Raw genomic sequence first — 21382 nt, 5'->3', positions numbered from 1 at the left:
AATGGCTAAGATCAAAAATTCAGGTGACAGCAGATGCTGGCGAGGATGTGGAGAAAGAGGAACACTCCTCCATTGTTGGTGGGATTGCAAGCTGGTACCCCATTTTTAATAGGGTTATTTGATTAACTTCTGGAGTTCTTTTTAGATTTTGGATATTAGCCCTCTATCAAATGTAGGGTTGATAAAAATCTTTTCCTAATCTGTTGGTTGTTATTTTGTCTTATTGACAGTGTTCTTTCCCTTACAGAAGCTTTGTAATTTTATGAGGTCCTATTTGTAGATTGTTGATCTTAGAGCATGAGTGTTCTGTTCAGGAAAATTTCCCTTGTATTAAATTCAATGTATCTGGTTTTATGTGGAGGTCCTTGATCCAATATTGCTGCTATTATACAATTCTATAGTGTGAACTACAACCTTGGATTTCAATTCAGTATTTGAATTTCATGTCTGTTTTTAATATTCTCTACTCAAGGGCCTTCAATGGCTTGTAGTCAATGTTGACCATGGACAAGTGACACCAATGTGACAGTCTCAGGAGGTTAAGCCATGAAAGGAATTAAAAACAATTTTAAAAATTATGTTAATTTAAAAATTATTATTTGATAATGTTTATTTCCATACTCTTGAATTGCTTATCTGGGATGTTAATATTTTAAACTTTTAATGCATCTCATTGAATAAATTTAATATTTAAATAGATTTCCCTATGCAAGGCTTTCTAGTTCATTCTGAATTTCAAGGTGATTATGAAACCAATCAACCAACCACAACATCAAAACTCAATCATGCCCCTAAAAATGCTCCACAACTGTGATTCAAACAGTATCCTATGTAACAACATTACAATAGAAGCTGATGTTATATTCAGAGAAACCCAAGCTTTTCTACTTTGAAGTGAGTTAGTTCTATATTATATGATAATACATGAATCATACAAATTGCTCACAGACTTTTCATCTTTCTACACAAAATAGGTTGTATGCAATTTCTTTAGATAGCAAGTTTCTACACGTTTAAAAAATCATAGTAGAATGATTCTTCATGGTTTCCAAGAGTTTTTATTTGAGCCTTTTCTATAATTATGATAAAGGGACTTGACATTTGCTGACATTAAATATTGTCTTTGTGTGTATATGGGTGGGTATGTCTGTGTGTGCTTGTGTGTGTAATAACTTTCAATTCTCTTTTTATATGAGAAATCAGAGTTTAGTATGTGTTTGTAATGCAAAATCATTTCTGTGATTAACCAGAAGACCAGATATGATGTTTGCTTTATATTAATTTTCTCCTCTTTAGATGTCCATGGAGGACATTTCAAAAATTTATGTGTAGCATAAACACTTCTTTTAGTTAATTGTAGAAGTTTAACACTCAACATCTTTACAGCCCCCTAGGTATAGTTGAACATTTACATATTAAACAGAGATGCTCTCTGACATGGATTTATAAAATGATGCTTGTTTATGATAACTTTAGCATAAATACAAGAATTTCCTATTCATAGATGGAAAAGTGAAGCCACTGAGGATGAAGATCATAACAAGATGTGAAAAGAAATCCATTAATTATACTAAATTGACGAATTTTGCTCTACTCAGAGCCTGAGATGAATTATGCACAGTGAAGCTCTTACTTGAAGTTTATATCAATATGATGACATTTTTAGATTTGTGATTACTTTCTTGATTATTTCAGGTTTTCTGATGTGTGTCAAATATTAAATATTAAAGAAGTTAGAACAAAATTTTCATACCGATAAAGAACTCTGTAACAATGTTACATGATTTTTGAACTTTTATCATGATTAACTTCATTCCCAGAGCCAACTCATGATTTATAAAAGTCCGTAATTGGACTTAGTGCAAACGATTTAGTCATCTATTTATTATATGCACTAAAATGTATTTTTTTAAAAATGCAGTCAATAGAAACCAGGAGAGAAACAATCTTGGATGATATTTAAAGCTACTATAAAATAATTGCCAATATTTTCCAATTGATATTTTTCTTTCCATGTGCATTTTTAAAGATACTTAAAGCATGCTCCAAAATTAGACCTGACAATTGCAAATGCCAACCAACCAACTCAGTAATAAAATCAATACTTACATTTCCCTGGAGGCCACTATTTACTGTTTGGTGCACCGTTTCCTTAATGGAATGGCAGCTATGTTTGCAGATGCTTTGTCGTTGCTGTTTTTTGTGTTTAACTAAAAGCAACTTTTTTGAAGAAGAAGAAGAAGAATAAAAAAATTCTTGTTACTATTAAAATTGTCAGGACCTTTTCATATTTAATATAAGTGGACAGAATATAGTTATTCTGTGCACACACACATGCACATACATGCACACACACATTCGTACATACACATGGACATAAATATGCTTCTTCTATAACATATATAGGTAGTGACATTTGCTGATAATGGCGTCTGAACCTGATAGTTAAACTTTTACAATATTAAAAATAACTAAGTTTAAATCACCATTTTTGTAATTACTTGTGACAACTCAATTTTTGTATTTTTTGGCACTGTATTCTAGAAAGAACAGTAAAGAGGAGAAATATAGAGAAAATAGATTATATATTTCCATGTGATAAAATTATTGTCAAAATATTATCAAATTTATTTCTTAACTTTTTTAGGACTTCTTTTCTAATAGTTTTCATTGCAAAATAAGCCTCTCTCCCACTTTTCTATTCTGTTTTACTACTTGATACAATTTCAAAATTAAAATATGCATATCATATTGTTTACCTATCTCTTCTTCTATATGTTTATTGTATACAAAATTAGAGAGGAACAAGTAGGAACAAACACCTACCTTTTACCATTAAGCTGTTTGAAATTGATAGAAGATGGGGTAGAAAAATTAGTATTCATATTTTGTTTTGTATTCTTGTTTTGTTTATTTAACTGTGTGTGCGTGTTTGTGTTTGTGTGTATGTTTTTATGATTTGGTTTTAGGTTACTTTGTTTTTTAAGACAGAACATAAAGTACAATGGGTAGTGGAAGGGACTCTGAGTTGAGTTGCAAGAGGTGAAAAAATTTGAAAAAATGTCTTATATGCAAAAGTAATTAAATATAGGACATAAATATGCCACTTTCATGCTTACCCTTTTCAGTAGATTTGAGACTTTTATATAACTAAAAGTTTTACAAAAAGCTTATCTTTATATTTGATTGCACAGGGTTTCCAATGAAGGAGCTAGAGAAATTACCGAAGGCACTGAAGGGGTCTGCAACTCCATAGGAGAACAACAATGTGAACTAACCAGTACTCCCAGAGCTCCCTGGGACTAAATCACTAATCAAAGTAAACACATGGTTGGACTCATGTCTCTAGTTGCATATGTAGCAGAGGATGGCCTAGTTTGCCATCAGTGGAAGGAGAGGCCCTTGGTCTTGGGAAGGTTCTATGCCCCAGTACAGGGGAATGCCAGGGCCAGGAAGCAGGAGTGGGTGGGTTGGGGAGCAGCACAAGGGGAAAGGGCATAGGGGATTTTCGGAGAGGAAACTAGGAAAATGGATAACATTTGAAATGTAAATAAAGAAAATATCTAATTTTTTTTTAAAGGGGAGTCATTAAAGATGCAAAAGTACATTTTCCTTGACAGTATTGTATGCAGGGTCACACTTTCTTAGCATTTGGACAAGGTAAGGTAGACAGGTTATCTGAACGGAAACCATGACTGCTTTCTGGAGACATGTTTTTAGGTGGGATATTGGAGGAAAAGAGTGTCCATTGATTGGCTTCTGTCTTTTAATACGATGACGTCAGCAACTGATGTTGGTATGCTAAAGCTGCAATATTTTCATGACAAAGAAAAACTCATATTCCAATCTTTAATGACTGGAGGAGCAGAAACTGTCGTGAGCTCTCAGGAACACCCTTGTAGCTCCTCTCAGACAGTAAATATTGCGAGTAAGATCAGAATGAATGTGGTGTTGAATTGAAATTAATCGCTGGAGTTATTTCTTATGGTGTCACAGTATTCTACACTTGGGCTTTTCACAGGAGGCTTTGAAGAGCCCTACAGGACCAACCAAATGTAATTGATACAAAATCGCTGCTACACCACAGCTGTGGGAGCAAGGTGCTACAGCTAGTACTTTAATCTACCTTTCTTTCTGAGAGTTTATTATGTTTTTGAATTTATTCTTTTGTAGATCTGGGAGCTATCATTTTTATGGAAATTAATCTTTTTAGAAGATTTGTCCTCTCTTTTTCAAACACTAATACATTCATTCAAGGGCCCTATTATTCACATCCAGCTGGCTTTTATCTGGTGATATTTACTTCAAAAAGCCAAGTTAAATGGTATCATAGATTAATTCTCAGGGCACAGGAAAGCTTTTTTGGAGAAAAACATGGTTTGGTAATTATGTGAAATATCATAATAAAAATCACAGAAAATGTCAGAAATGTGTTGTGTCATCTGTCATAATAGGAACTTCAAAAAGCTGCTTCTAGAAGTGTGGTACCTTGCTCTTGTCAAAACGTTTTATTTCAAAAACATTTTACATATCGCAAAAGTTTGATTTAGATTTTAATGAACTATCACGAATTTTTTGTTTTTCCTCACACAAGGCAATGAAACTTCAAAAGAGGCTTATCCAGTGCTATCTCTTACATAAATCAAGCTGGAAATAAGACACATTTTACAATTCAATTTAAGATCCCACCGAGACAATAATGTTGCAAGCTGTGCATTTTGCAAAGTAATATAGTAATGTCTAGTTTGCATTTTTAAAAAACCAAATTAATCATACTTTATTGAGTACATTGGAACAAACCTAAAATTCATTTATTATTAAAATCTTCTGCCATAAATACAAACTATATTTTATACATAAAGGACAAACTCATTTATTCATTAAGATAATTTGGATAAAACAGTTGGCATATGCATTTTGTAGCAATGGAAGAAATGACATTTGCCATTCTGGGGGATTTGAATTTTTAAAGGGGTCTACATGTAGTGAGCTGCTTGAAATTTATTCTCACATGAAACTACTAAGAATGAACACTTCCATATAAAAATAGAAGCTAACCTAAAACATGGAGGTTTAAAAACAATTAAATTATTACAGTGAATTATCTTTTAAATAGATATTTCATAAAAGTTATGAAGAATTTTTAATCTTTTTCTTTGTGTAACCAACTTATAATAATGTAATGATGTACAAGCTTTGCTAAAAAAAAAAAACAAAGAAAATGAAAAAAACAAACAAAAACAACAACAACAAAATGCCTGAATATCTACCTGGTACAAATTAAAGTACATTGTGCTGTATATATTTTTAGACTGAAACACAATGAAGTCTGTTTACCTATATGGTTTTGGGGGTACAATTCTAATAGGCTATACTACCCATAGGTGTATTTAAGCCTGACTAAAATTATTGTAGGATCACTTAAAAACTAACAGCTACATGAGATCATAAATGGTCATTTTGAGAAATCACTTTGGAGATTTCTAGTATAAGGACTGCAGGACATGGTACCAAACTGCAAAGTGGCTCAGAAAACTGTGATATGTATCCTACACATATTCTGCACAGTGGCCACTCTTTTGCTGTCTGCTGATGTGTATGACATTCTGGCCAATAATAATTGAAGATGGCACAGGACAACATTGGCAGTGTGAATTGTGTGGAAATAATAAATGTATTGTGTTGAAATATATCTCCAAATTTAATTTTGCTATAAAAAATTAAAGTTTACCTTGTTACATTTAATAGACTTCACTATTAAATCTTGAATCTTGAAAGAGTTCCCTCAATTTGTCATCCCTGATTTTGTCTGTCAGGGAAGATCTAAAAAGTATACCCTGCTGGATATATGGAACTCTGTAACCTTTTTAATAAGACCTCTTCTTTGCAGATGTAGACATGAGAAAGCTCCCAAATACAATACATTTTGTTTTCTTTCTATTTAAAAGCAAAGACAACCCTACTGTATTTCAGTAAATAGTTTAGGTGTCTGTAGAACCAGAAAAAGAACAGAGTATCTCTTGTATCATCCAACAGAACCTCGTCATGTCTTGGGCAGGAAAGCAATTTTCTTTCAGCCATTTTCTTAAGAAGCAGACATGGTCAAGAACTCCTCTTTTTTGTCAATTTTTTCGTAGCATGAAATATGAGATTCAGGTTATGTGTCTCGGTCATATCAATATCAATGTGGTGGGTGACAGAATTTGGGATGGTCATTCCTGATGATGAGCCTCCTCTGCGTCCTACTATCTGATCTATCACTTTAATCATCTCTCTCTTCTTCCTAAGATGATGACCAAACTCATCATCCTGACACCTGAAAGCTTTCATAATCTGACCCTTGCCCACCTCGCTCTGACTTCTGATGCTTTCCTAATGTGTGCTTGCATCTCCTGTCACTTTACTTCTCTGGCTGTCATCCACAGCCACCATTTGTGTATGTCTGAAAGATTGCCCAGACTAGGCAGCTCTATGAGCTGAATATTCTCTGACATGTAATGGACAAGACTTAGATTCAATGATCTGTCCAATATATTCTTAAGGCTAGTCCTTTCCCTACGAATCCATGTGATCTTCAGAGTTCAAGTACATATAGTGTACAAAATGTGCATTTGTCTATGACTAATATCTCAGTATATAATACAATTTTGTGTACTCAATATATTTCATTGTTTGCACACATGCACATATACACATGTGTGTGTGTTTGTGTGCAAGCACACACGCAGGTGGTATATGCTGGCTCAAATGTGAGTATGTGCATATATATGTGAGAGTGCACAGATTGGTGTGCTCAAGTACATAAAAAGACCGGAAAATGATATCTGGTGTTTTTCTCAATTCCTTTCCATTTTATATACTTAGATACAATCTCTTACTTGCCATCTCAGCCAAGCCAAGTAGCCAGATCGCTTCAAATAAAGTCTGCCTCTTCCTCCAGAAATCTGAAATTGGTAGCAGACTGATAAGCCTGTCCAGCATTTAAGTAGCTGTTTGGGATCACTGTTTCCCAGACAGAAATAAGCGATGGCATTGGATAGGCTAGGAGATAAGGAGGACCTGAGAGGACATAAGTGGTGGAAACTGTGTTCAGAGTATATTGTATGAACTTTTAATAATAAACAAAATGTAATGGATAAATACAAAGTAAGCAAATCAATCAATCAATCAGTCAAAAGTGAGTATTAAAACAACAACAAAAAGGTATGTGGGGATCAGATGTTAGGTCCTCACGCTATCACCTCCTTTTGCACTTCCTGGCTCTCCACTTGGTATACAGTGCATGCCAATAATGACCACATGGATCGTTTTATTGTGTTTTATGGAGCAGTTGTATTGACAGAAGTTTGAACTGTGTGTTGCTTAGTGACCTTCAAATATGTTTCTTGCTCATTGTCTAACATGATGTTTGTTCCTCATTTTTCCCCCAAAATTTCAAAATTTAGGAATAGCTGAGCATTGGAATAAAGAAAAATGTGAACAAATTCAAAGACACTTAATTTCTCATTAAGAATTGAAAAATGTATTTTTAATTAAATGATTCACAACTTTTTTCCTTTACATATTAAAAGATATTTAACAAAATTAAAAATACTCAGACCTGGAGGGCTAGGGTACATCTCAATGGTACAATCTATAGCAGGAATGCATGAGGCCCTGGTAAAATCACCTCTATAACAACAACAAAATTAAGCCTTCTTGTAGTCTTAATAAGGATACTTTTGTGAGTCGGTGGAAGTTAAAATTGATAAAAAAAAACACCCAAAATTTTACTTTTATCACAGAGAAATTTAATTCAAGTTAATTTTGTAATTATTTATTGGTGACTATAACACACACATATATATTTGTGATGATATTTAACTATATTATTTAAATATATTATTATTAAGCATTTAATGATATTTAATGATATTTAGCTGACATGTAAATTTAGTCTGCAAATTTTATTGTCAAAATCAGCTCCACATAGGAAGCTCAGGGAACAAACTTTCCAGTGCAACAACAACAACAAAAAAACCAAAAAACAATTTCAGGGCAGAATATTTTAACCATAAGGTGTTCCCAAGTTGGATCTCTCTTGAAATCTCTATTTTTCAATTTTTTTGTTGTTTCTATATAGTTGTTGAAACAGTAAAAGGGGTTTGAAGTGATTTTAGCTAATATAAACATTTGTTAGGGCCAGAAGTTGTTAAGAGCATGTGCCTAGTTTGCACAAGTCTCGCTGTTTGAGCCCTATATCACACTTATCGGGTATCTTGATGTATACACTTAAATTTAGCACTTGAGTGGTTGCAAAAAAACTGGATCAGAAGTTGAAGGACATCCTTGTTTCCGTAAAAAGTTTGAGATGAGCCAGGAACACATGAAACCATGTGTTTAAACTGTAGCCTCTGATATGAGGAAGCAAGGAGACTGGGATCCTAGACCCAGCCAATTGTAAAAACAAAATAAAACTAACCGAAAAAGGCACAGGATTTTCCTAAGAAAACAAAGTTAATGTAGATTTTAGTGATAGTGGACTGATCACTACTACTAGAGAGGAAAAAAAACCTTTTCTCCTATGGAGGATTTATATGATTGAAAATTATATAGCTATTAATTGAGTTTCCTAGAAGAAGTCAACTGTATTTTCAATACATTAATATTAAACATTTAAAATGTTAGTTTTCCTTATTACTATTGTTAGTAGACCATGATAACTTACACAAAAGTTATTTTTCTTAAATTGAAGATCTTTAAATTTTTTCCTACACTTTGAATATTTTAGAACAGTTATTTAATTCCTTTTTTTTTTTTTTTGGCATGATTTTCCTGTGTAGCCAATGCTAACTTTGAATTCATAATGTGTCCCTGGGCTTTCCAAAAATGTTGGCCCTACTGTCTCAGCCTTCCAAGTATTATGATGTCAGATCTGTGCCACCATGTCCAGGGTGGTGTTTTCCTTTTGAATATTAATGTAGAACTTGTTAAAGATTAGAAAATCTATGACTGAGTTAGCCAGATTTTATCCTTGTGGCTATTTTTTCATTGTGTATTTATGCTAATGGACCTTAGCTCTGTGTGCAGTGTTAACTCTGATAGTATCAGTGTGTGACCTTAAGCACATTACATCCTTCCTTATATCACTCATTCCTCACATTGTAGTTACTATAACCAGTTCATTGTAAAATAAAATATGAGATATTTAAATCTTATTTTAAACTGACCTACAGGTGTAAAGATAGTCAGAAAATGTATCCTCTTTTAATCATTTCATCCACATTTTCTTATTCTTCTTCACATTTCAACTGAAGTCTGAAGAAACACAATGAAAGCACTTATTCTTGAGATGAAATTGGGAGCCTTAGTCTTAAGTTGAGAAATAAACATTTAAATTGCAATCTCCTTAAATGTTCTCCTGTTGCCAATTATTAAAAGTATATTCTTCATTTTGACTTGAAATTCTTTTCACCTGATTGTTTAGGAAAAGATGTTGAAAGAGGTGAGAGCATGATGTCTTCACAGTGTTTACTGAAAGCTGTGGGGTGAATGTTTTGGTTTCCTCTAGACAGCAGCTTTCATCAACCCTTCCCTCCACATGTAACCTACACTATACTCTAATTCTGTAGGCCTGAAGTGTGTTGAGTTCTTCTCTGACACTCCCAGACTCTGTACATAAAGCCTATTATCTTCAGAGCTAAATACTAAATTTCACGTTGAATAAATGGCACATGTCAAGGTGAATTGGGTTGTGCATATTTGTACATTGACAATGGTTATGCTGCTGAGAATGAGTAGTAGTATTTAAGAATACTAAATTTTCAAGTGTAATCAGCATGTTATATATTGATTCATGGTATTCGTTACCTGATGGTCCAAGAAATATTGGAAATATTGGATATTCACATATTTATGTTGGCTCTCATGAGGAAACATGGATTTTAACACAACTCTTTTTGCTATGAATTTATTTAACATATAGCTTTTATTAAATTGTGGAAACCAGGCCTAACTATTTGCCTCAGCTTTTTTGGTGTCTCCAATAAAAAACAAACACACCCATCCTAACATACATGAAAACTATTCTGTAAATAATTCCTATTTCTCCCTCTGAGTATCTGTTTCTCTCTCAGATTTCAGTCTTCTATTTCTACCTACTGGATATTAATCTATATTTAAATAATATTCCACCAATATAAATTAAACTGATTTTTTAATTCGCATCTCTCATTTTACAAAGGTGACTAATAGTTTTTTTAATTGTTTGTGTTGTGATTTCATAATATTGGGAATCAAATCACAGAACAAGTTAAAAATTTCATAACTTTATTATTAATATGTTTATTTCAGAATTATTAATGACTTTTAAAAAAAATGTCAGATGTGGTGGCACATGCCTTTAGTCCCAGCAGTTAGAAGGCAGAGGCAGGTAGATCTCTGTGAGTTCCAAACAAGCCAAGACTACATAATAAGATTTTTAAAAGATCTATCATTAGTATAGTTACATACATAGCATAGCAAAGAGCCTTTAAATTGGAAAGCCCATAATGAACATCAGGTATTGTCAAGGTCATCACCACTGCTTCCTTAGGGATGATTCCACTATGCCTTTCTATGCTAATGTATATCTCAGGCCATCATTTGTAATTTTATTATCTTTATCTCTATTTGTACATGATCAAATTTGTTTCAATGAACAACTATATATATAATGTGTATATATATATATATATATATATATATATATAAAATGAAACACGGGCTATATATGTGTGTGTGTATGTATGTATGTGTGTGTATGTATATATATATATATATATATATATATATATATATATATATCCTGTGTTTCATTTTTTCTAACTTTATATTTAAGAATACATTTGTTTGAGATCATCTTCCACGTGTATTTACCTTCTGTGTTCTATCAGCACATTTACCACACAGAAGAGTTAAGATTGGTTGTTTATAATTTTCAGGGCAAGAATGGCCTACTAGATGGTTTTATCTTCTTAAATGATAAATATAATAAAAAAAACCCCAAGTGGACCATATCATATTGACACAAGCTCCAAATTTTGAGCATATCTCATATAAATGGCAAACCATTGAGACTCCTACGCAAGGGAGTGACAGTGTTAAGATTTGTACATTAAAGTACAAATTTCAGTTCCTTCAAACTGATTACAACTGCTCAGATAGAAAAAGAGTAGAGATAAATTGCATAGATGAAATCAACAGACATAAAAAGGAATTGAACATCAATGGTAAGTAAGAAAGCATGAGATAAGGAACAGCCCTGTTTCTGGCTAAGACAACTGACTGATAATATTATTCTTTGTACTCTGCTCTGTAAGAGAGATAAATGAACCCTTAGAGGCAAACATGTAAAAAAATTTTCAATATTACTCCTATGAGCATGCAATCCCTTCTAGAACAGGATTATGCTTTTCTGGATAATCATTTTAAGACCAAAATGTAGTTGTTAAAATCTCAAGCTGTGTAAAAAGCAATGGAAATCAAAACTGATTTTTAACTTGTCCTGATCAATACTTACACATGAACATAAACTTGCTTTTTTTTTGTCCTACTTACACATGAACATAAACTTGGTTTTGTTGGTCATTACATTTATTAAAAAGTTTACAGAGAATACAGTTGTCATTTTTACTTGAAATGATGGCAAAACTATAGGGAAATTATAAAACTATTAGAGAAAATAATTTCTAGTTCATTTGTTTGCTTACTGAAAATTGTTCACACTACACTGAGAAAATGAAGAAATTTCTATGTTAGTAGTTTTAAAGGCTAGAAGATATATAGCTACATTATAATACAATATGTAATTTTCAGCAATTGTGAGATTATAGTTTAGTATCACAGCATATATATATATATATATATGGATCATTTCTATGTTATTGTCTACAACCCAGTCTAGTTTAGCTGTGGAAATTAATGTATCTAGTTTCAACATTATTTCTGTGGAATCATTTGACTCTTTCTTACAATCATATCAAAGATATTAACAAGACTCATATGTTTAATAAATATAAAATAATTTAGCAACTCTTCCTTTCCCCATACTAAATGCTATGGAAGTGTTTACCAGTTCTAGCCTGGATTTGTTTTGCTTTGTTTTCAGGGCTCTGTTTCATCTGCTTAACAGTGACAGTGTGGTGCTAATGAGTCTTAGAGCAGCAATAGCATCAAAAAGCAAGGTGATCCCTGATATAATTACCCCTTTCTTCTGCATATACACCATTTAACCTTCTATCTTGATAATAGCGGCTATACTTTTTTCTTTATTTTCAGTTGCATCAAAACTTTCTTGAGTTGGGTTTAATAAAAGAGAGTATATGTGAAGAACTGCATTCTGCATAAAGTAGTTCATTCCCATAGTTCCCATGAGATCAAATTTCAAGTAATTTAAGATTGAAATCATTCTTATTTACAATTCTATTATTTTTCAAAGATTTTTAAGATAAAACATTACAGTTTTTAGGAATTAGGATCACAAAGATGTTTCAGTTTACCTGAGAAGTAGCTCAGCAGTATATCACGACTGAAAAACAGTACAAGGCAGCAAGTTTGATTCCCTAGCCTCACAGAAAGAGCAAAAATGATTCAGCTTAGAGTATGTCCTTAAATAATCATGCTTCCAAGCATTACATTGTACTCTGTAGATATATGTTATATAGTTATCTTTAAAGGCATAAGGTAAATATTAAAGGATTGCAAATTGCTCATTGTCGTATCAATTTGATTGTGTCAAACTAAAACTCTAGATGATTTCACCATTTATGTGTTAAATCAAATGGACTCAGTTGGTAAATTAGATAGATAGATAGATAGATAGATAGATAGATAGATAGATAGATAGATAGATAATAGATGGATGGATTGATGGATAGATAGATAGATAGATAGAGAGAGAGAGAGAGAGAGAGAGAGAGAGAGACAGATGAGAGGAGTGAGAGATTGAAAGAGAGAAAAGCAGAAGCAGATACAGAGAAGAGAGGGCTAGGTTATATGTTCACATAAGGACTATTTCTAAATGTACATATGATGTACATACAGTTTATACCTAATTTCCAATTTGATTGAAATGAACCCACTGAAAAATCATATATCTATTTTTCCCATATCTGAAATAACAGCTAAATGCCTGTGGAACCTGTGACTAGTGTTTGCTTTTACTTAGAACTCATGTTTTCATCGTTGGATGGAGTTGACATCCTCCTAAGTGCTCTCCAATGGAATGGAGTAAGCACCCACTCGACGTTATTTTCATTGTAAACGACTCTTGACAATGTCAGGTTCCTTTCACAGTCTATCACTGTCACTCACTAAGCAGCAGTGTGATGGTTAGTCCCTTAGAGATTTGTCTCCTTTATTAGGGTCAGACTATGATAAATCAGAAGAACTCATTACATGACACATAGGTATAAAGAAGAATAGTATTCAAAAATACTTTTACCATTATTAATGCATGATCATATAATGAAATATCTACAGATCACAATAATTTGCATTTAATTATTTTGTATGTATTCTATGAAAATTTATTTTAAAAAATGTAGTCAACTGTCTTGAGGTTCATTCCTTATTGGGTATATATAATAATGAAAGGAGTGAAGTAAATGATAAATATAAACTAGAGTTATAAATGGTGCCACTTATTTACCCTCAATTTTGCACGTTTATTAAAAAGAAATTAGGTATATTATTTTCTAAAACCTTTCTATTTCCTCTCTTGCCTATGGATTGTGTTTCAAAATCTGTTGATAATCTTTCTTTTTAATGAGATTTAATGGCTACATTATAAATTCTATTTTAAGAGCTTATTGCTACAAGTACACTGAAAAAAAAAGAGTAATGTGAACTTTCAAAATTCAACATGTTACTTCAGAAAAGAACTGGAATTTTAAACCATGAATGAAAATACAAATTCAAAGGAAAAGGATTCTATAGATTTAAAAATTAAATGTGACTATATATATATATATATATATATATATATATATATACACATACATATACACACACACACACACATACATTTTGCATATACATATAAAACAAAATGAGAGGAAAGGGTTATCAACCTGAGAGGTAGGAAACAAAGAAAAGTTATGGAGGGAGAAGAATTTTACATATATATATATATATATATATATATATATATATATATATATATACTTGCTTATTGTGTGTGAGAGATTGCATAAAATGAAAACCCTTGAAATGATGACTTTACTAATTGTAGGCTTGTCTATTTCTGCAGTAGCTTTTTTTTTTTTTAATTCTCATTCGTCCACGCTAATGGAGATGGAGCACACTATAAATAATGCAAAAATCACTTACAGCTGACTTGGTTATATATTGTGTATTTTTCATCAGACTTATTTCTTAATTGTTTGCTCTATTTATTATCTAAATGAGCTAACATCATGAGTGTTTAACGCATGATGATTGGTGGAGATGTCTAATAGCCTACTACATAGTGAGAAATTTAATGTAATTTTAGAAACGTCCATAAGAAAATACTTACGTGGCAGCGGAGCAGCTCCACTATTAAGAACCTGTGGTGCCACAGAGAGGGCAAAATAAGTGTTATCGTTTCTATATCTATTTAATCAAAATTTAAGTTACTGTCTTTCCTTTAAACTTATTATCTTAAAATGTGTTTATTATGTGTTAAATATGTAATGTGTTTGCAGGTAGTTTGATAAAATGAAGCAAAGTGAGGTTATTTGAAGGGTTTTATCCTAGTAGTCTCTTGACAGGAGGCATTTGAGAAATTCACATTTATACAGTTATCTCACATTTGACTGGAATATGTGTCAAAAAGTCAAATGTAGAGGGGTAAGGTATATAAAATTATTGAATATGAAAATGAACTTTTGCATTGAAGTGAGGGAGCAGGTTGATGAAATATCTTTTATGTGAGTCATTTCTGTATAAAGTTATAAACGTTTTTAAACTAAAAGCTGTCATAGTTCCTTGTAAAATAATAAAGATATCCATTTAATTGATTCTTTTCATTGTTTAATAAAATTGCTTTGTTTGATTGCTGACGAATTCGAATTGAGTTTTCATTACCCACTTCTGAACAATTTACTCTGAGATCCAGACAGTATTGAGCTAATGAGTTTGAATTTATATTGCACCTTAACTGTCTTCACGAAGTAAAGGGAAAAATATCATGGCAGTAACTAAGTAGTCCTCACTGAAATCTATGTCATAGAGATTTTACAACAGGGCTTTTAGTGGAGCTAAGGCATTAAATGGGAACTTTACCAACTCTGCTGTTTCCATGTTTATGAGAGTATTATCTATTTTAAAATGAATTCTTGAGGTAACAGAAAGTTAAATCTATAATTTCATATTATAATCTTCTAGAGAAATGCATTGATGTTGCTAAACTTATTTGAAGACACGATGCATAAATTCTTTCTATGGAATCCTTATAAATTATCTCAAAACCTAGATTTTTCTGACATTTTCCTGAATATTAAAGTGTCTGTCCTCCAACAGACAGTTAACTGACTCTGGTACTGGCATTATTCAAAATATATATATATATATATATATATATATATATATATATATATATATATATTTGTTTGGAAGCAAGTGCTGTACTCATTCACACACCTCTGGTATTTAACTTTGATATTATCATGTCTCCTACAAAGTGATGCTTTGTGTTCTATTTCCAGTGACTAATTAAGTTATGTTCTTATGAATCCAAATTATTTCTGTTCTTGTGGTTGGAGTAAGCCACACAGTTAACTCTCAATGTTGACCAAGTTACCATTTACTGAAAGGAATAAAATGTGTTGTATAACTTTTGTTTTACTTTGGAATTATTTAGTTATCCAGTAAAGATGATTTACTATTAGGTTGGTTAGTTCAAAAAAGTTTAGACATTACAAATAGGTTAGATGGTTCAAAAATAATACTCTTCTGAAATTCGACATCCTGTCTACAAAATGAAATGAGAGAAAGCACAACTGAGGGAAATTTGTTTGATTTCAGCTCCCTTCCCCCCCTCTCCCCAAGCCCGTTTGGTAATTCCCCAATGTGAAACCTTGTCAGATCTCATTTCAAATCAGTGTTTGGATGATTTGGATTAATATTCTATCCAAATAATTTATATTCATTCCCCACAGGCAGCAGTGGTGGTTCTTGGGATAAGGAAACACTGCACTCTCCCCCATCCCAGGGATCCCAGACTCCTGTTGCACATGCCCGCATGCCTGCAGCGTTTAGCCTTCCAGTTAGCCATCCTCTCAACCATCTGCAGCACAGCCACCTTCCGCCAAATGGTACGATGGCAACTTTTAGCACTAAAAGTGATAGTTGTTGAAAAATTATTTTCTTTAATGACTAGCAGAATAATAATAATTAAAAAAAAAGATATACTGCATTCACACAGTCAAGATCATCAAAACTATAGCATGTCTATAAGTTGGTACATGGCCAGGAGGAATAAATAAATCAAGCCAAGACCAAGATGTTTGTATTATACACATAAAACTTGATATGATGAATTATGGCACCAAACTAATTAGCTGTAGGCTTAATTTCCCAGTCATGAGTGAATATTACTATATACAAATAAACAAGCTGTTGTATCTTTGACTGTCACAATTAGAATATTTTTCAGTTTTTTTGACTCTTAGTGACAGGTCTTTGGTGATTTTTAGCCTCAGCACAGCAGTGATGGTCTATCTGTATTCTTTTTATAGGACTGGAACTTCCTTTTATGATGATGCCCCACCCTCTCATTCCTGTCAGCCTACCTCCAGCATCTGTCACCATGGCAATGAGTCAGATGAACCACCTTAGCACCATTGCAAATATGGCGGCGGCAGCACAAGTTCAGAGTCCTCCATCCAGAGTGGAGACATCTGTTATTAAGGTAACTGTCTCATCATAATAATCATCATAATGATGTTGTGGAATGGTCATCTTCAGTTACCATCCCTCACTCCATTTTTCTTATCCCCATAAGTTATTTCTAAAATCTAAAGAACAGGAAATGGTGAGAAAAAAAATACTAAGTAAGAAAAAAAATAGTAAGTAGGTAGATTTATTATAAGTTCTTGCTTTTTAGAAATAACATAGGGAAATAAGTTATATACTTCAATTCGTCTGAGCACCTGCATGCACTGATCATTCTTTGTGCTCCTGTCGATGGTGTTATAAGCCTTTCTATATGTTTATATAACTTTCAAAGCTGAGGGCCCTATCACTCCTCATCTGGATAGATTTACATGAATAAAATATCTAGATCACAGACTTAAGTACTTTAAATTTTTAATTCTAAGCTAGGATGTTAAAGCACAGAAAAAATATCAAGAGACTTGACTTGATACCCTTTCTATTTGATCACCATTTCCAAAATTGTTTGTGTTGTAACTCCTGTTAATTAAATACTACAATCTTGAAACAGCTTTCTAAAACTCCAAGGTGTTTAAGTTGAGGTAAGTTGGAGGAAAAAGTTAATTTTCTTCTGGAAGTATCTTTAGCTCTCAACTCATAATATGTTGTTAGAAATTCAGAAATACTGTTGCGGTTTCTTAGACTAAGTTTCAGAATGCAGAGGAAGGAGATCTAAACAGGAAGGAAATATCTGAAAGGGGAATAAGAAAGTAAATGATATTTATGTCTTCACACATAGGCCAACACCTACAAAGTCATACTGATATCCCACTTTGTGGTCTCTTGGGACAATTTTTAGCAGTTTTATAACAGATGGAGTTGAGCAAGTTCTGAATCATGGTATAAATTCTGATGGTAACAAGGACATGGGAAACATTGCTCTAGTTGAGATTAATTACAGAGCAGATAGTTCCCCCTGCAACCGCAAAGGGAAGACCAACTGCCTGACTGCCTGATAGAAGTGCTGGAAAACCCATCTGCCCTTACCAACAAAACTTGCTTTGTATTTAAAACCCTGACATGCTAAGTGACTCAATCCTGTTCTAAATTAATAACCACAGTGCTTGAGTTTGATATTAGGACAGTCAATAGCTCAAATCTTGTTTAGTAAACTTACTTTGTCTATGCTAATTAAATGTAGTTTAGGGTAGTTTTATTTTTCCCAAAGAAAATGGCTGACTACGATGTCACATTGAACAAAATGGGCCCCTGTGAGTAATTAGAAGAGTGCCTGTGAGTTGATTTGCTTGACATGATTCTAAATGTAAAGGCCACTTGAAAGTGGAATGTTAAATACCAAAGATTTAGTGCCATCCCAGAAGATACAGCTTCTGAAGACAAAATAGAAACATGAAGGATTGTCTACATGTTCATGCTTTCACAGTGATGAAAAGAATTAAGATTAAGTAGAAACTAAGGGAGAATGGAAATAAAAATATACAGTTTAAAATAAAAGAAAAAATGTATGTTTTGGAGTAACATATTATAAAAATTTTCTTTCTTAATTAATTTGTTAATTATAAGGCCCAATACTTTTTCTTTCAATGACACACTTACTACTGAACACAAAATATAGTAGGATCTGATCATCTGAGTTTCTGACTCAGGGAAATATCTATTTGTTGTTATTGACAATATGGCCTTTGAATGGAAATGCTTTTTAATTTATATGTTGTTAAAAAATAATAGAATACTATTGTATTATAGAAGAAAAGTACATAAACTTCAAATTTTAAATTTTATAAATAAAGATTTTGGGGGCAAACATTACATACACACACACACATACACACACATATATGTATACACACATATAAATATATTCAAAAGGTGTATATGTATGTATGTGTATATATATATATATATACATATATACATATATATATAAAGGATTTTCATATTTCGTATATATTAATTTGTATAAAGTCTATGACTAGTTTCACATGCAAAGACAATATTGAGTAAAACTGATTATCAATGAATAAGAATGGTGTCTTTCAATTTCAATTGGTAGACTGTACGCTTAACACCACAAGAGTTTCTAGCCGAGAACAACATGCATTCAATAAACCCACACATGCACGTACACACACAAACACGAACACACACATGCACACAATATTTACACACAGGCGCACATTCACACAGTGCTATCTGAGAATAGAAAACAAATAGTTGTTCTCTACATTACATGACTGATACTTTAAATTCTTATGAAACTTCCATTCTTGTGGACAATTGTAGACGCTCAAAAGAAACTTAAACCATATAGAGACAGATAGAAGAGAACACAATCATCAAGATTCCAGAAATCAAAAAAATTAAATGCCAAGGGAAATAACTACATGAAGACTATTATAGCATTCTCTTTATAAGGGCAATTTTCAGTGAGACTCAGTAAGAAAATTTGCCAAACTGTTGCGAGTTTGGAGAACTGGAGTAGTTTAGTAAGTTAAATTTCAGGAAGAAATGGGCAAATACTGTTTAGACCATTATAATTTTACCTTAACTCCTTAAGATCTATATATTTATAGAGATAAATTATTGTAAATTGTATATGAATCTATTATGCCAATGAGGTCAATGTAGTTTTGCTGTCTAACAGTCACAGAACTTAAATTGACAATAAAATGGGATTTTATATTGTTTTGGTTATATTTCCCATTGTTGTAACAAAAACCTGACTGCACTGGTTAAGAAAGAAAGCCGGGCATGGTGGTGCACGCCTTTAATCCCAGCACTCGGGAGGCAGAGGCAGGCGGATTTCTGAGTTCGAGGCCAGCCTGGTCTACAAAGTGAGCTCCAGGACAGCCAGAGCTATAAAGAGAAACCCTTTCTCGAAAAACCAAAAAAAAAAAAAAAAAAAAAAGAAAAAAAAAGAAAGAAAGAAAGGAAATGTTTATTTTGGCTCACAGTTTGCAGATGCAATCCTCTGTATGGAGAAGTCAGAGCAGTAATGTTGAAAGGAGCTGGTCAGATTGTCTTCACAAAAAACATAGATAAGGGCTACTATGAGCAGGTTTCTTTATTCTGACCAGAATCCAATCAGGCAATGGTGCTACTTCTATTTAGGATGGGTTTTCCACTTCAATTAACCAAATATAAACACTCCCTCATACATTTTCAGGGATTGGTTACCATGGTGATTCTACATTCCTTCAAGTTTATAACCAAGGTTAGACAATCCATATAGCATGCAGTCTAATTTCCCCTGTGGTTGAGAAACATTTTGCACGGCTTCTCCCCATACATGCATACACTTCAAATGGTTCTTAATCTCAGCAAAAGAAATACTGAGGACTATATTATTCAAAGTCATCAATTAAGCAGGTTGGAATTTGCATCTCAACAACTATTTATTTAGAAATAATTTTTTAAGAAGAGTGATGTCCACAGATTCATTTTGGTTCAGTCTCAAAGATTTAAAGCTAGCATAGTATCTTTAGCTCCAGACCCTGTGTTCTAACATCGTATGATTTTACTGAGTCAAACATTTTGGTTGACATTTTGCGTCTTTAGTGGTGACCTCTGCCTGTATACAGTAATCTAGAAGTAATCTGATTAAAGGAAAGACTCTGGACTTTGATATAAACCACAATTTGTACAATAGTCTACAAATGTAGCTCTAAGTCCTAAGAGTTTTTATTATTAGTTTGTGTTCTTGTTGGGGTAGGGATTTGAATATGTTTCTCAGAATGTTTGCCATATATCCTACTCAGTCAATCTTTAAAAATCTGTCTTTATATTAGAAATTTGTGTTTATCTACTTTTTTAAAAATTAAATTTCAAGTTCCTTGATTTAGAATCTATAAGTAGGTTTAAAGGCTAAAGCCCAAAACTATCTTGCAAGTTTCTGTTCTGTATGATTTCTAAATTTTAGAATGTTTTTCTTTATTATCTTAAATCACTGAGTAAATTAAGCAGTCTAAATTAAGAGTTCAATTCCTTTTGTCATTAGCAAGTTTGTTAATGGGTTGAAATGCTTTGCTAATTGATTCTCTTTGGATTCTTTGAACCCATAACTCTAAGCCTTCTGAATGAATCACTGTTCTAATCACATTATATTTCATACATGCATAATGCTATCATGAGATGTTAAGAAAAAGCTCCTGCTGAAATAGACTTGATGGCTTTAGCGTGGAGCCTGGAGTAGGGTTTCTGCCCTTCATGTGTTTTCTGTTCTAACTCCTAGGTACATGACAGATTATTTTGTACCTGTATAGCTAGCTTCCTCTTCTGCATGGAGATCATAGTGGCAAAACTTTAACACGGAATTACAATAAAGAATTTACCATTTAAAGTATTTGCAATTCTTTCAGCATTGCCCATTGCTTATGAGTAGTTTTATTTTCTGTAAACTTATCATTAGTCATCTGTCCAACAGTTTCCCAGGCGATCCTGATCAGGCTAACCAGATATAGTCATGAGTCTGTTAAGAGATTCCTTT

At 32.7% G+C, this 21382-nt stretch overlaps 1 protein-coding gene across 2 annotated transcripts in view; it reads left to right on the top strand.

Annotated features, from left to right (window-relative positions):
* Dach1 (dachshund family transcription factor 1) overlaps positions 1-21382 on the top strand; it is a 382982-nt gene that overhangs the window by 239464 nt on the left and 122136 nt on the right. Inside the window, exons 4-5 of one of the 2 annotated variants that reach the window (XM_021181594.2) lie at positions 16161-16316; positions 16740-16912. In XM_021181594.2, coding sequence (XP_021037253.1) covers positions 16161-16316; positions 16740-16912 — 329 coding nt within the window. The remainder of the gene's footprint in view (positions 1-16160; positions 16317-16739; positions 16913-21382) is intronic. The other variant, XM_021181596.2, reaches the window with a different exon arrangement.

This window comes from Mus caroli, chromosome 14 (assembly GCF_900094665.2).
Source record: "Mus caroli chromosome 14, CAROLI_EIJ_v1.1, whole genome shotgun sequence".
Lineage (NCBI taxonomy): Eukaryota > Metazoa > Chordata > Mammalia > Rodentia > Muridae > Mus > Mus caroli.
This window is presented reverse-complemented; position numbering and strand designations above follow the sequence as displayed.